At 38.4% G+C, this 17,061-nt stretch overlaps 1 protein-coding gene across 1 annotated transcript; it reads left to right on the forward strand.

Annotated features, from left to right (window-relative positions):
• Positions 1-12,873: 12,873 nt before the first annotated feature.
• LOC118834013 (40S ribosomal protein S19-like) lies at positions 12,874-13,351 on the forward strand. The gene has a single exon (XM_036741451.1). The coding sequence runs from the start codon at positions 12,874-12,876 to the stop codon at positions 13,309-13,311; it is 438 nt and encodes a 145-aa protein (XP_036597346.1). The 3' UTR covers positions 13,312-13,351.
• The last annotated feature ends 3,710 nt before the right edge of the window (positions 13,352-17,061 follow it).

The following is a 17,061-nucleotide window of genomic DNA, read 5'->3' on the forward strand; positions in this document are numbered from 1 at the left end:
CTGACAGGTTCAGTGGAAGGGTTTTGGTATCTAGAATCAGGGGGTCTGGCTCTGATTCTCCTTACCTGTGTGACCTTGGATAAGTCTCTGGGCCTCAGTTTCCTCATCCATAAATTGAGGAGATTGAACTTTAGAGCCTCTGAGGTCCCTTCCAGCTCAAAATCCATGAGACTATTATCTTAAGTATTTAAAATAGGTAAAGAATCTGCTAGAGAAGCCAGACCCAGAGTCAACAAAACAAAGTGCAAAGCCATAAATATAGGAGGAGAGGAAGGATGGTAGGTTTGAAGGTCTGAGAGGAGAAGATGGGCCAGTGACAATCCTTGGTGTGTCCTTTGGGGCTCAGGCACACAGTGGGCACCAAATTCGTGTTTGCTAAAAGGAGTCACTGAACAGCTTTGACTGACTTAGAAGATGCAAAAATAATTTGGGAAGTGAAAATAAAGTAGAAATTAGTAAGGAAGTGAGGTTAGAAAAGAGAATAAGGCAAATTAAATATTTTCTGATCAAGAAATTAAGAAGCAATTTTAGAAATTTCCAGAGGCAACAGTCCTTGTATATTGGTTATGTTTGACTCCAAACCAGAGGCCGTATGGTTCTGCCAACTCGCACATTCCATATGGACCAAGGGAATGTAGGGGCCCAGGAGGCAGGAAAGCCGGGCATCATCGATGTAAAATCATTTAGCAGTTTGATGCTTTTCTGATTCAACTTTCAGAATGCTGAAATCATTCAGGCATAAGTTCCAGTTGCCATCTGTCCATATTGAAAGGCTAATGGAGAAGATGCCTTCTGAAGATTAGACTTTTTGAAAACAGGAAGGACCATGGCAAATAAATAAACAAACGAATGAACGAATGGAAAGCCACAATGGAGGAAATAGAATGGTAGATTTGGAATCTGATGACCTGGATTCAAATCCCAACCCTGAAATTTACCTTTGGGTAAGTCATTTAAACTCTTGGAACCTTGTATTCCTCACCTGAAGAATGAAGGCACATGACAAGAAGATCTCTATGTCCAAACACTTAGCACAGTGTTTGGCACTATATAAATGTTAATAATCTTCCCCTTTCCTTCTCTCTTTCATCTTTAAACCTGCAATCTAATTGTAGCACCCTCCTCTGGGCTTACCCTACCAACTCAGATGAACACAGGTTGGGTCCCCAGAGGGCAACTGACTGCTTTTCTCCTCTGGGTGATAGATACAACCCTGAGGGGCTCTGGTTCCTAGTACTCTAGCACCTGAACCTCCATTGATAATCAGCCAGTAGCTTCAATTACTTCTAAAAAGGAGGGGGGTATTTGCTAAAGTGGCTTCTGAAAAGTTAGCAAAAACATTTCCCAAATAGGGGCAAGAAGACACTTTCTCTCCTCGTACATACGAAGTCACTGGGGAGAGTGAGCTCAAATTTAAAGTACGGGGAAGGGAAGGAAGGGAACAAGCATTTACTACTATGTGCCAGGTAGCATGCTAAGCACTTAACAAATATTTAATTCTGACAACCACCCTACAAAGTGAGTATTATTCTCCAAATATTCCAATTATGGAAACTGAGTCAGATAGAGGTTAAGTGACTTGCCCAGTGTCACACAGTTAGGAAACATGTGAGGCTGTACTTGAACCTTCCTGACTCCAGACCCAGTGCCCTATCCACTGCACCACCTAGATGCCTTAAAACAGGGCTTCTTAAACCTTTTCCACTTGAGACCCCTTTTACCCAGAGAAATTTTTACACAACCCAGGTATACAAGTATACAAAATAGGTGTATAAATCAAACATTTACTAATAATAAATCATAAAGAAATCATAAAGAAATTTATTTTAAAACAATTCTTTGGCATATATATAATTTTACCATTTATTGAAGGTGAAAGCAAATTTGCATACTAATGAGATGGATGTGCTTATTTATTTTTACATAAAGAATTAGACCTTGACAGAATATTTGATACTACAGGATGTATAGCATAATTCAATGTTTTTTAGAGTTGATTGATATTTTGATTTTATAACCATAAATGCTAGGAACACTGCTTCATATAAATACATAGTACAAAATGACAGAAGTGTAGTTAGGGCCATTTCAGAAATTGTTGGAAATTCTATCCTAATTCCAAGCCAAAATTCATTGAACGATTTTTTAGGCAACTCAAGTTTTAAACCTGTGTCACTTGATAGCTAGGCAAATTCATCTTGAACTTTTAATAGCTAATGACTGTATTTTTTTTATTTCAATTGAGTATGGTTTATGAATCCAACCTAGTTTTTAGAATCAAAATTTGAAGGGAAGTATTTCTGAAACTATTTCTCCAAGCACTTCATATGTTCAATTATAACTCTTACAATTAAATCTTTGGGAAGGTTATTTTCAATTATAAAATCATCCATAGCTGTAAATATTTCTAAAGAACCATTTTCCATCCTATTCTTCCATATGTTAACTTTCTTAGTAAAACTTTCAATTTCATCTTCTAACATAAATGTTATAATTTTTTCCTTGAAGCAACATATTTAAATCATTGAACTTTTTTAAATATCCAAAAAAACAACACAGTTTTAAAAGCTGCAAGTCATTATGAAAAAAATTAACAAAATCAGATTTCTGCTTAGTCAAAAATATAACAACTTTATCTTTCAATTTCAATAATCTGTTTAAACTTCGCCTTCTTGAGAGCCACCTCACTTCTGCAGGGTAATAAACTTTTGTAATCAGAGTGCATGTCTTTCCAAAGGTTTGAAAACAAATGACTGTTAAGGGCATGGCTTTTAATAAAGTTAATGATTTTGATTGTACCAGGAAGCACATCTAACTCTGGTGATACTTTTTTTAGCTACAAGTGCTCCTCAATGGATCATGTAGTGAGTAAAGTTGATATGTTCATTGCCACTAGCTTTGCTACAGATCCAACACTCTCACCCATCCTTGCTCCAGTACTGTCTGTACAGACTCCAGTGCAATTTGTCCACTGTAACCTTCATCTGTGAAAAATTCATTGACTTTAAGATATATATCTTCCCCTCTTGTGTGCCCTTCTAAAACACAACAAAACAATAATGTCTTCATAAACATATACTACATAAAGTAACAATTGTGCCATGTTAGAAATACTGGTTGTTTCATCTAACTGAATTGCAAATTTTGAGCTGCCCTTAAGCCTGGTAATAAACTGCTGGAATTGGTCATTACTAATTTCAGAAATTCTTTTGGAGACAGTATCATTTGATAAAGGAATTTTATGAATTTCTTCCCCATACATTTTCCCATGAACTATTTCTGACATTTTAATAGTAGCAGGTAACAAAAAATCTTCTATTGTGTAGGGCTTTTTAGTTTGTACAATTAAATAAGAAGTTTGGTAAGCTACAAGTAATGCTTTTCATTGATAGTAACGAATTTCTCAAACCATTATTTTTCTTTATTTGAAGATTTTTAAAGTTGTTCCAAATATTCCTTTGGTTTACTGCAGTATGCTGCATGCTTGGTATTAAGATACCATTTTAGTTTGGTTGGTTTCATGCAGCCAAATCTTCATTACAAATAAAGCAAAGAGGATTTTCCATGCCATCATCATTATTAGATGAAAATCCATATTGCAAAAATAATTCGACATATATTTTTTTCCTGTAAATTTATGTGTACTACAACCTACTAGTGAAGACTCTGCTACATTGTCATCAGTATTTCTACCTCTTCTGTCTAAATTTAGCTACTTATCAATAACTGAAAAATATTTTTGTCCTAAAACATAAATCACTATTGCTAATAATTTCTCAAATAAATACTAGCTTTAGTTTGTGAAATTACATTTGTTTGTGCTTAATTTTAAAAATTGATGCTCACATTTACATACACATACAGTGGTGATGGTAGGGAAATATTATTAAAGGGCTTTTGTCTTTACTTGCTGCAATTAAACACTTATGTTTTTGTAAAAAGAAAAAAGATGAGAGTAAATTGTAAAATCAAACATTCTAACACAATACAATCCAAAGTTATACTAATTTGATACTCACATGCTGAGGAATGATGGTAGGAAAATATTAAAAGTCTTTATCTTCCATAATTAAACTATTATGCTTCTGTAAGAGCAGAAAACTTTGTATGCACAGCAAAAACACTGCAATTCATAACATACAAAAATCTTGAATCTGAGCTGAGGTTTCCGACAGCTCATTGGTGTTGCATGGCATGATGGCATTTGAAGTGCAAAGTATGCATATTGTGTGTTCAGAACCAGGCTTCAGTGAAGTCACACAATGCAATGGGCAAGCCGTACCAGAAACACCTCAGATTCAATACACGTTTGATTTTGAATTAATTTTTGGTCATTGTGCATTCAGAAATCTTACTCTTGACAAATTTTTCACAATCCCCATATTCAGTTACATGAGCCCATATTGGGTTGCAACCCACAGTTTAAGAAGTACATTTAAAGTACACATAAAGTACACATGTGAGCACACATGTGGAGAATGTGAATTTGCCAGTTCCTGGCCCCAGAAGTCCTATCCTCACTTTGTGAGAGAAGTCTTCCCAAGGTTCTTCTTAGTTACGGATCTCTGCTGAGCTCTAAGGATGGATGCATTTCTAGAGTTCATAGCCAGCACTTCTCTTTTTTGCAAGGGGTCACAATCCCTGAAGCTGCCAACATCTCTCAGGTGACTCTCTTTCAACCTCTGTGGGTCTTTATTAGCCACTACTGCTAAAGAGGCCACTGTTACTGCTTCTGACAAATTCTGTTACAGGAGCGAGCTGCCAGTGAGGCATCTGATGTAGCTCCAAAATGTCCACGGTCACCTAAGCACTTCCCTCTCAGAAACACTCATTCACCTGAGATCAGGAAAAAGTAAACTCAAAAGAAGCAGAGGTGTCCATGGGCTCATGGACACAAAGAGGCTGGGTGGGAGAAAGGGATCCCTCCTTCTCCCCAACTCTCTGGCAGAGCATCTCTTGAGTCATTGATTCTTCCTGCTTCACAGCCAACTAGAGGGCTTTTCATCATCATACAATATCGGTCATGCATAGCTGGAAAAAGACTTCCAAAGTTCCACATGTTCCATTGGAGACAAGCAGGGAAAAGCCAGGCATATTCTGTATAAGTCCCTAGGAAGGACAAATCTAAGCATGCTCTAAGGATTGAGGTTTCATTGGACAGTCATCCCATCATATTCTCTCCCATACTAAAAATTTTGCTATGCTTATCAGATCTCCTGGGGTGTATTTTGAAATCATTGCCCATAGCCTCAGTCCAGAAGAGGTCTCTGGGGTCCTGAGAAAGCCCAGACATTGTTGCTTTTGAATGCCTTCTTTCCTCAGTGCCTGTACAGAAGAGTTGCTGAAAAGGTCATCTGATACAGTCAGTCAGTAAATTAAAAAATCAAGCAAGCATTTATTAAAATCTTATTGCAAGTCAGGCACGACACTAAGTTCTGAGGATATAAAAAAAGGCAACGATGTTCATTGATTTTCAGGATTTCTATTTTGGTACTTAATTGGGGATTTTAAAGTTTTTATAGTTTTTTTTAGTTGCTTGACAGATTCATTGATGTGCTCTTTCTCTTTTCATTGATGCAAGCATTTAGAGATATTAATTTTGCTCTAAGAACTGATTTGATTGCATCTCACAAATTTTGGTATGTTGTCTTATTGTTGTCATTCTCTATAATAAAGTTATTGATGGTTTCTATGATTTATTCTTTCACCTACTCATTCTTTTTTTTCACTTAATACCATTGTTCCAGTTACATGTAAAGATAGTTTTCAACATTCATTTTTATAAGATTTTCAATTCCAAATTTTCAATTCCCTTGCCTTCCCCCTCCCCAAGACAGCAAGCAATCTGATATAGGTTATGAATGTACAATCATGTTAAACATTTCCACATTAGTCATATTGCAAAAAAAGAATCAGAACAAAAGGGGAAAACCACAAAAAAGAAAAAAAGTGAAAATAGTATGCTTTGATCTTCATTCAGACTGCATAGTTCTTTCTTTGGATGTGGATAGCATTTTATATCATCAGTCTTTTAGAATTGTCTTGGATCATTGTATTGCTGAGAAGAGCTAAGTCTATCATAGTTGGCCATCACACAATGTTGCTGTTACTGTGTACAATGTTCTCCTGGTTCTGCTCACTTCACTCAGCATCAGTTCATGTAAATCTTTCCAGGTTTTTCTAAAATCTGCCTGCTCGTCATTTCTTATAGAACAATAGTATTCCTTCACATTCATACACCACAACTTATTCAGCCTTTCACCAATTGATGTGACCTCTTCATTTTTTAGAATTAAGTTATTTAGTTTCCAATTAATTTTAGTCTATGCTTTAGACAGTTATTATTGACAGTAATTTTTATTTCATTGTGGTCAGAAAAAGATGCATTTAATATTTCTACTTTTCTGTATTTGTGAGTTTTGTGATCTAAAACTTGGTAAATTTTTGTAATTCTTCTTTACAACTTGATTATTGTGTAAATAAGTTTAATGCAAAGTTATATGTAGAAGATATATCGAATTACATGCTGTCTTGGGGGGGGGAGAATCTGGAACTCAAAATCATATGGAACTGAGTGTTGTAAACTAAAAATAAAAAATCTTAATTATAAAAAATAAAATAAAATAAGAATGTAAAAAAAAGTCCGATGCATGGTTGAGAAATAAATGTACTCTTTTCTATTTCCATCCAACATTCTCCAGAGGATTGTCATATCTAACTTTCCAAAATTCTATTAATCTGCTTAACTTCTTCCTTGTTTATATTATGGATAGATTTATCTAGTTCTAAGATAGGGTAAATTTATGACCCTTATATTTACACTTTTACTTTCTATTTCCTCCTGTAACTCCTAACAGAAAGATGATGGACTAAATATGCAGAATAAGACAGACTTTTTTTTTTTTAATGGCCAATATGGGAATTCTTTTAGCTTGACTATGTATTTGTTACAAGAGTTTTATTTTTTTTTCTTTTTCTCATTGAAGCAGGAATAGGAGGGAAAAATAAATACCTGATGATTTTTTTAAAAAATAAATTTAACTTAAAGAACAGAAATTCTCTAAATAACTAATAATTAGAGAAACACACATTAAGGCAACCTTGAAATTCCACCTATTAGACTGGCAAAGATGGCAAAAGAAGAAAATTACAAAGGTTAGAGGGACTGTGAACAAACAGGAACATGAAGGCACTGTTGGGGAAGCTGTAAATGTGTCCAGACATTCCAGAAAGCAATTTGTACTCTGTCCAGAAAATTACAAAACTGGGCATCCCTTCTGACCCAGCCATGCCATTGCTGGGACTATACTCCATAAGAAATAAAGGAAAATGAAAAGGATTTGCATATACAAAAATATTTATAGCAGTTTTTTTCATGATATCAAAAATCGCAAACCAAGAGTGTGTCCTCCTATTGAGGAATGGCCAAACAAATTGTGGTATCTGAATATAATGGAATATTATTTCCCACAAGAAATGATGAAATGGACAATTTAAGAGAAAACTGAGTAAGATGAGGAGAATTATGAGAACAGCCAGGGGTAAGGAACTTGCAGCTTCGAGGCCACATATGGCCATCCAGATCCTCAAGTGCGGCCTTTTGACAGAATCCAAACTTCATAGAACAAATCCCCTTGATAAAAGGATTTGTTCTGTAAAATTTGGACTCAGTCAAAAGACTGTACATCCAAGGCCCTAGAAGGCCACATGTGGCCTCAAGGCCATAGGTTCCCTACCCCTGGTCATACAATGATAACAATATTAAGAAAAAATTTTTTGAAAGACTTTAGAATTCCAAAATATACAGTGATAAGCCAGGAGTACAAAAGAATGAAGATGAAACACACCCTTCACCTTCTGACAGAGAGGCCACAAAATAAAAAATGCAGAAAAAAACATGCATTTTCAGACATGGTATACAGGGGAATTCATTTTGTCAGACCATGTAGATAAGAATTGAAGGATTTATTTTTCCTTTAAAAAATGCTAAATGGGGAAGAGGATACTGGGAAGGGCAGTTTAATAATAAAAAGCTTTTTTACTTGAAAGGAATTCTTAAAATGGTGAGCTGGAGGAAAAATACATAGAGTTAGATGGGAGAAAGGTTCAGAGAGAAGCATGCATGAGCAAGGCAATGTTAGTACTTACAACCCTCAACTTAATGTATATTTTAAGAAACAAACTGTAAGCAGCAAACTTACAATATCATTTACACTCCCTATTCTCTAGTCTTCTCTGTGTATGGAAGTGTTCATGTTTGTTAATGATTTTCTAGTTCATAATTTTTTAAAAATAAGTATATTTATAATGGCAACATGTTAGCAACTTTCAAGTCAACTTGATCTATAGTTCATTTAATCAATTAATCATTCAACAAATATTTATTGATCATCTGCTAGGTATGCAGCGCTGTGCTAAGAACAGTGAGTTCTTAAAAAGTTAAAAGTAAATGTGGTCAGAGCCTTCAAGAAGATTACAATCTAATTGGAAAGATAAGGTTCTTGGATGTTGGAACTTTAAAGTTTAATTGGAAAGATAAACTCAAGGCCAGTTATCAAAGTTCTTTTATTATTGTTAGTTCCACCCCACAGCCCTACCCATCCATGTGGCTAACAAAATAGCCCCTTGGGCAGCTGTGAAGACCTACTAATCTCAAATGATGAACCCCAGCCCTTATTCCCAGTTAAGTTAATGCAACTGAATTTCATTCACTTCTTTGCTACTTCTACAATCTAAGGCAGAGTGGCCCCTCCCTGTAGTTGGTACCTCCCCATGAATCCATTTGAAACCAGAGGAAAAAAAAAATCACACCCCTTTCTTTACATCTTTCCTGCCCCTGTAGTACATTCTTCTCCTCACCAGGCAGTCCCTCCCTTCAATATAACCATTTCCTGGCAATAGAAATTATCATGTGACTCAGAGATAAGGATAGAGATAGGGAAATGACCTGCAGTTTTATTGGTATAGGGAACTCTCAGGTTAGAATATTCCCTCTACCAATGCAGGTCAGTATTTTTTCGGCAATTGACAGTCTCAGAGTTGCCTAGGCTACTGAGAGGTCAGAGATCACAGAATCAATGTGTATCAGAGATGGGACACAAGCCCAGGGCTTCTGGGGTCTACTACACCTCTCCACCATTGCTTCACAAAAGGTGTGTAAATGAATGAATGAATGATAAAAGCACTTATTAAGTGCTTACTGTGTATAAAGTACTGTACTAAGCACTGGAAATAGAAATATAGAAATATTAGAAAATAAAAATATAGAAAAATTGGAATATTGGAAAATAGAAATATAGGAAAAATAGAAAAAAGTAAGACAGTCCCTGCTCTCAAGGATCTTGCATTCTAATGGGGAAGACAACACATACAGAAGGTTTCAACTACAAGTCAGACTGAAAGGTTGAATGGTTCTTAGGGAACTGCAGCAAAGCAGTTGTTAATGCATGTTGTTTCATGTCATTCCCATTGATAAAATCATGTCAGTTCCTGATCTTGAACCATTTACCAATGCCAAGGACTTTGGTGACAAGAACTTTCTTTTCTGGGTCTTCAGTAACTATGGCTATCACCCCAGCAGGAAGAGTTGCCAGGCTGCATCTCCATAGTGGTTGAGTCCCAGAATGATTGCTGCAGATACTGGGCTGGAAGCATTGCTGTTCCCAGGTTCTTGGGTTCTGAATCCTGGAACATCTCCATCAGGATCTGAGGGGACATTAAAATTAAAATAGTGATAGTGGTTTGACTCAACTAGCACACACTGACTACTGTTTCTCCCCTAGGGTGCTTTGCTACATTAGCTGGCTAACCTGCCCTGTGAGTGGTACTTACCCAGCAATGATGATAATAATGTCTGGCCCCTACTCCATAGGAATTGCTTCCCCTAGTAATGGCTATGAAGACTGGGCAAGATGAGCAGTCTTGGGGGTGCTAACACACCCTAAGCTCTTGTGCATATCTGCATATTGGTGGCAGTTTGCCAGTAATTATCGCTGGTGGTGATGAAGAGCATAGGACCGTGCTTCACAGTGATTTCTCCCCTCAATGATGGCTGGGCTGGAAACAAGTCCAGTAGCCTGAGAGACACTCCTATTCTCAAGGCTCTTGGGTTCAGGGTAATCAGAATCACACGGGAAATCTTGGTCAGGGTGGTAGCAGTGGTGGTGATGGTTCCACTTGCCCATCACATAACGCCTCTGGTATCTCCATTTAAGGTGTACAGCTGCTTTAACTAGACTGGCTTGTTTGCTTTGTGAATAGTAGTTGGTTGGCGTTTGGTGGAGATTACTCATCCCTTCTGCATGAGCCAGGAATCTAATCCAGAACTCCTAAGTGACTGGCAAGAATTCTACTTCTATTGTGCCTTCCAGAACCCTTTAAAAAGCACTAGAAACACTAGAGGGAATAGACTCCTACTGGCACCTACTGACAGGTTGTTATTATGGTAAAGTCTCATGTCCCTACTGAATACATAAAACTGGTACCTGCTGCCAGGTTGTTACTAAGGCAAAGGCTTGCATTCCTATTGAATGTATATAAAAAAATAGCAAACAACACAATATGTAACTAATTTTGTTTATATTCAAGTTAATTTTATAACTATATGTATATCTGTGCAGATATGTAGACATACATACATGCATATATACAAATGTGCATGTATTCACTATGTATTAATGCAGGTGCATGTGTATATACATGTACATATGGGAAAATATATATATGTGTGTATATATATATGCATATATATATGTGCATATATATATATGCACCCACACACACACAAACACCAAGGACAAATAATAAATATTTCTTCCAAATTACTTTGTTATTTTGATGAACCTGTGATCTCTTTGGTATGAATATTCTCTTAAGTGGTACAAATTAAGACCAAATTAAGACTCTATCTACATTCTGCAAATCCCCCATCCTAATATGCCAAGGAACTATCTCTAAATTCCTTGAAATTACATGGATACCAGTAGAGGACAAAAGTGTAAGAAGACTGGAAAGGTAGAAAGGAATCAGGTTGTGAAAGTCTTTTTTTTTCTTTTGTTTGCTAGGTTTTTTGAAAAATTTTTTCCCACTTAATAGTACTTTATTTTTTCCAATTGCATGTAAAGATAGTTTTCAACATTCATTTTTATGAGACTTTGAGTTCCAAATTTTTCTCCTTCCTTCCCTTCCTCCCCCCTCCCCAAGACAGCAAGCAATCTAATATAGGTTATACATATACAATCATGTTAAACACATTTCCACATTAGTCATGTTGTGAAAGAAGAAATGGAACAAAAGCAAAAACCACAAGAAAGGAAAAACAAAAAAAGAGCAAATAGTGTGCTTCAATCTGCAGTCAGACTCCATAGTTCTTTATGTGGATGTGGATAGCATTTTGTGCAAGTCTTTAAAGGCCAAACAGAGGGTCTTATTTGATTCACGAGGTAATGAGGTAACAAGAGCCAGCAGAGTTTAATGGCGAGGAGAAGTGACATGGTCAAACCTGTATTTTAGGCATCTGAGTGAAGGATGGGCTGAAATAGACAGCAACTTGAGTCAGGGAGACTGATCAGAAAGCTATGACAGTAGCCCAGGTATGAGGTGATAAGGGCCTACACCAGAGTGGCAACTGTGTGAGTGGAGACCAGGGGATGGATATACATAAGACATGTTGAAAATGTAGAAATGGGGGCGGAGCCAAGATGGTGGCTGGAAAATAGGAACTTGCCTAAAACTCTCCCCCAGGTCCCTCCAAACACCTATAAAAAATGGCTCTGAACAAATTCTAGAACTGCAGAACCCACGAAATAGCAGAGGGAAACAGGGCTCCAGCCCACAACAGCCTGGATGGTTGCTGGGTAAGGTCTATCGCATGGAGCTGGGAGCAGAGTGGAGCAGAGCTGAGTGTGGGCTGCACCTGGACCACCCAGAACCCAAGCCGGGCAGAACAGGCTGTAGCACCCTGAATCGGTGAGCTGTGGCAGTTGCCAGACTTCTAACCCACAAATGCCAAAGACAACAGAGTAGGTTAGTGGGAAAAAGCTGCTGGGACAGAGTGAAAGGAGTTCGCAGTTGGCCACCACCCCAGAGGCAGCAGAGGTGGTGCAGCTCTGAGGCAGCTTCCAGAGCTACAGCTGCAGTTGCTTCCAGCCCCAGGCCCACCTGGTGGGAGGAATTAAGTGGTGGATCAGAGTGGGAGTGTAGAGCCTGCTTGGATCTGAGTCGCAGTCCGGGTTGGCAGTTCTTGGTGGGGGAAGAGAGCTAGTGTGGCAGAGCTTGCTGTGTAGAAATAACTCTGAAAACAGCAGTGTAGCCCCTAAAGCTTGGGACAAGTAATCTCTACCCTACAAGCAGTCATATCCTGACAGAAAGCTCAAGGGTCAAGTAGTTGGCTGGGAACATGAACAGGCAGCGAAAATGGACTCAGATTCAGATTCAGACTTTGGAATATTTCTTTGGTGACAAAGAAGAGCAAAACATACAGCCAGAAAAAGTCAACAAAGTCAAAGAGCCTACATCAAAAGCCTCCAAGAAAAACATTAATTGGTCTCAAAGAGCTCAAAAAGCATTTGGAAAAGCAAGCAAGAGAAGTAGAAGAAAAATTAGGAAGAGAAATGAGAGTGATGCAAGAAAACCATGAAAAACAAGTCAATGACTTGCTAAAGGAGAACCAAAAAAATACTGAAGAAAATAACACCTTAAAAAAATAGACCAACTCAAACGGCAAATGAGCTCCAAAAAGCCAATGAGGAGAAGAATGCCTTGAAAGGTAGAATTAGCCAAATGGAAAAGAAGGTCCAAAAGACCACTGAAGAAAATACTACCTTAAAAATTAGATTGGACCTTTCCCCTGGCTGGCTGCGCGGAACCCACACGATGCCCGGAGTCACGGTGAAGGACGTGAACCAGCAGGAGTTCGTCCCGGCCCTGGCCACCTTTCTGAAAAAGTCAGGGAAGCTGAAAGTCCCCGAATGGGTGGACACGGTCAAGTTGGCCAAACATAAGGAGCTGGCGCCCTACGACGAGAACTGGTTCTACACCTGGGCTGCCTCCATGGCCCGGCACCTTTACCTCCAAGGCGGGGCCGGCGTAGGATCCATGACCAAGATCTACGGGGGGCGCCAGCGCAACGGGGTCATGCCCAGTCACTTCAGCAGGGGCTCCAAGAGCGTGGCCCGGAGGGTCCTGCAAGCCTTGGAAGGCCTCAAGATGGTGGAAAAGGACCAGGATGGGGGCCGGAAGCTGATACCTCAGGGACAGAGAGACCTGGACAGAATTGCCAGACAGGTGGCAGCTGCCAACAAGAAACATTAAGACAAACTAGACCAGATTCATTAATAAATTGCCTTGTTCTTAAAAAAAAAATTAGATTGGAGCAAGTGGAAGCTAATGACTTTATGAAAAATCAAGATATTATAAAACAGAACCAAAGGAATGAAAAAATGGAAGACAATGTGAAGTATCTCATTGGAAAAACCACTGACCTGGAAAATAGATCCAGGAGAGATAATTTAAAAATTTTGGACTACCTGAAAGCCATGATCAAAAAAAGAGCCTAGATATCATCTTTCAAGAAATTATGAAGGAGAACTGCCCTGATATTCTAGAGCCAGAGGGTAAAATAGAAATTGAAAGAATTCACTGATCGCCTCCTGAAAAAGATCCCAAAAAGAAAACTCCTAGGAATATTGTCCCCAAATTCCAGAGCTCCCAGATTAAGTAGAAAATACTGTAAGCAGCCAGAAAGAAACAATTTGAGTACTGTGGAAAGACAATCAGGATAATACAAGATCTAGCAGCTTCTACATTAAGGGATCAAAGGGCTTGGAATATGATATTCCAGAGGTCAATGGAGCTAGGATTAAAACCAAGAATCACCTACCCAGCAAAACTGAGTATCATGCTCCAAGGCAAAATATGGATTTTCAATAAAATAGAAGACTTTCAAGCTTTCTCAGTGAAAAGACCAGAGCTGAATAGAAAATTTGACTTTCAAACACAAGAATCAAGAGAAGTTGAATGATAAATCATCATAGAAGATCTTCCATATTATAGTGTAAGCCCAGCTTTTCTTCCTTCCCCCCATCCCCCAGCTCCTGCAAGATCTTTAGACTTTCCAGCTTGCAATAAAGAATCAGACATTCCTCTCCAACTGACAAACCTAGAGAATGGACCTCTCAGACACTCCTTTCTTGCTAATTGGCCCAAAAGAAAAGAATGGAATACACTAGGAGACAGGCCTGAACAAAGAACAGGTAACTCTTAAGACAAAGGACAGGAAATTCCAAAACTGCTTCTTGAGGACCTAGCCAGTTCTCAAAAAACAAAATGATTGACAAGATCTTCCCCTCCCGAGGTGAGTGGCTGCCCCTTCCGGAGGGGAACATCCGGGGCAGTTAGCAGTAGGCCCTCCTTGTTCAGGAAGCTATAAAAGTCCCCACGTGGAAGAAGCTAGTGGGATCTCACTATGGAGAGGAAGCTTCCTGGGATCAGTTTCCCTTTCAGGCTTTCATCAAGCTGGGCTGTGTAAACCGGGACCCCCCTCAGCTTTGAGAGGATCAAGTGCTGGAGTTCCCCCAAGAGGTGATGAATCTATGTTGTTTGTGTCTTTGTCTTTGTTGTGTTAACTGTGTTTGTTAGAGTATTTCCCCTGTCTTTCAATAAAAACCATGTTCTCTCAGGAGTGTGCCTTAATCCCAGCTCAAATCCAAATCCAAACCTAACTTAGCTTAACCGAACAGAAGCATGAACAGGTAAACAAGAAAGAGAAATCATAAGGGACTTACTAAAGTGGAACTGTTTTGTTTACATTCCTACATGGAAAGATGATGTGTATAATTCATGAGACTCACTATTAGGGTAGCTGAAGGGAATATACATATATATATATAGATAGATAAAAATAAAATCCAATTAAGGGATGACAGAGAGATATTGAGAGAGGGAGAAAGGGAGAGATAGAATGGGGTAAATTATCTCGCATGAAAGTGGCAAGAAAAAGCAGTTTGTTGGAAGGGAAGAGGGGACAGGTGAGGGGGACTGAATGAATCTTGCTCTCATTGGATTTGACTTGAGGAGGGAATAACACACACACTCAAATAGGTATCTTACCCCACAAGAAAGAAGGAGGAAGGAGATAATAAAGGGGGGACGACAAAAGGGAGGGCAAATAGGGGGAGGAGGCAATCAAAAGCAAACACTTTCAAAAAGGGACAGGGTCAAGGGAGAAAATTGAATAAAGGGGGACAGGATAGGAGGGAGCAAATTATAGTCTTTCACAACATGAGTATTATGGAAGGGTTTTGCATAATGATACACATGTGGCCTATGTTGAATTGCTTGCCTTCTTAGGGGGGGCAGGTGGGGAGGGAAGAGGGGAGAGAATTTGGAACTCAAACTTTTAAAAGCAGATGTTCAAAAAAAGTTGTTTTTACATGCAACTGGGAAATAAAATATACAGGCAATGGGGCATAGAAATCTATCTTGCCTTACAAGAAAGTAAGGGAAAACGGGATGGGGGGAAGTGGGGTGACAGAAGGGAGAGCTGACTGGGGAATGGGGCAATCAGAATATATGCCATCTTGGAGTGGGGGGATGGTAGAAACGGGGAGAAAATTTGTAATTCAAAATCTTATGGAAATCAATGCTGAAAACTAAAAATATTAATTAAAAAAATAAGACAAAAACAAAAAAGAGGGGTCTTGTACTACCACATCTCAGATTATATTACAAAGTATTAATCATAAAACAGATGTATAAATTTGTTTTGAGAAGTGACAGCCTTTGGGCTTTAACATAATGATTTCATTATTATTTGCACAATTTGTCATAGCATTCAATAAAAAGTTTGAGATAATTTCTATTTATAAAAGAAAAGAAAATGTAGAAATGACAAGACTTAGCAACAGATTGCATATGAGAGACAAGAGCAAGGAGGTGAGAATGCCACCAAGTTTGTGAGCCTGGATGACTAAGAAAATGATAGTGCCCTTTACAATTGTTGTTGTTGTTCATCTTTCATTCTTGAAGAGGACCAATGACAGTAATAGTGAAATATGGAAAAGAGAGAGTTGGGGTGCGTGTGAGAGAGAGAGTTCAGCTTTGGACACATTGAGTTTGAGATGTTGATAGAACATCCAGTTTGAGGAATCCGAGAGGCAGTTGGTGATGTGAGACTGGAGGTCAAGAGAGAGGTAAGGGCACTAGATTAATTGATTTGAGAACTATCTAGATAAAGATAATAATTAGACCCAAGGAAGCTAATGGGATATCCAAGAGAGATAATATACAGGGAGAAAAGAAGAGAGCTCAGGACAGATCCTTGGGGGACACCCATTATTAATGGGTGATCTGAAGAAGGATGCAGCAAAGGAGACAAAGAAGGAGAGAGTATCCAGAAACAGATAACAATTGACAGTGTCAAAGGCTGCAGAGAGGTCAAGAAGGATGAAGATTTAGAAAAAGACACTAGATTTGGCAATTAAAAGATTATTGATAACTTTGGATAGAGTAATTTCAGTTAAATGATGAAAGTGGGAACCAGACTGCAGACAATTTAGAAGAGGGTTAGTGTAGAAGTCCAAGTATTTAGTATGGCCAGCTTTCACAAGGTTAGCTGTGAAAGGGAAGAGAGAGCTAGGCAATGATTATTTTTTAAAGCATAGTGGAGACACGGACTTATTTGGAGGCAGTAGGGAAGCAGCCAGTATATAGAAAAAGAATGAAGATTAGTTTAACAGTGGGGATGGTAGTTGGAGCAATCTGCTAGAGAAAATGGAATGGATTGGGAAAAGTTTCTTCAAGATGTATTTGCCTTGACCAGGAGAAGGGTCACCTCTTCATGTGAGACAGGGGAGAAGGAAGATATCTTTTCCCCATAGATACCTTATGGAACATATCTGATTAATGAGATATGAGAAGTAAGAGAAAAGAGGAAGGTCTCGATGAAAGCCTCTATTTTTGTGTGTGTATGAGATATGAGGCAAAGTCCTTAGATGAGTGAGATATGAGATATGTGTATGAGATATGAGGCAAAGTCCTTAGCTTTGAGTAGGGATGTAATTG

Source organism: Trichosurus vulpecula, chromosome 1, assembly GCF_011100635.1.
Source record: "Trichosurus vulpecula isolate mTriVul1 chromosome 1, mTriVul1.pri, whole genome shotgun sequence".
Lineage (NCBI taxonomy): Eukaryota > Metazoa > Chordata > Mammalia > Diprotodontia > Phalangeridae > Trichosurus > Trichosurus vulpecula.

Coding starts and splice junctions, on each gene's coding strand:
- LOC118834013 (XM_036741451.1), top strand. CDS start 12,874: ATGCCCGGAGTCACGGTGAAGGACGTGAACCAGCAGGAGTTCGTCCCG.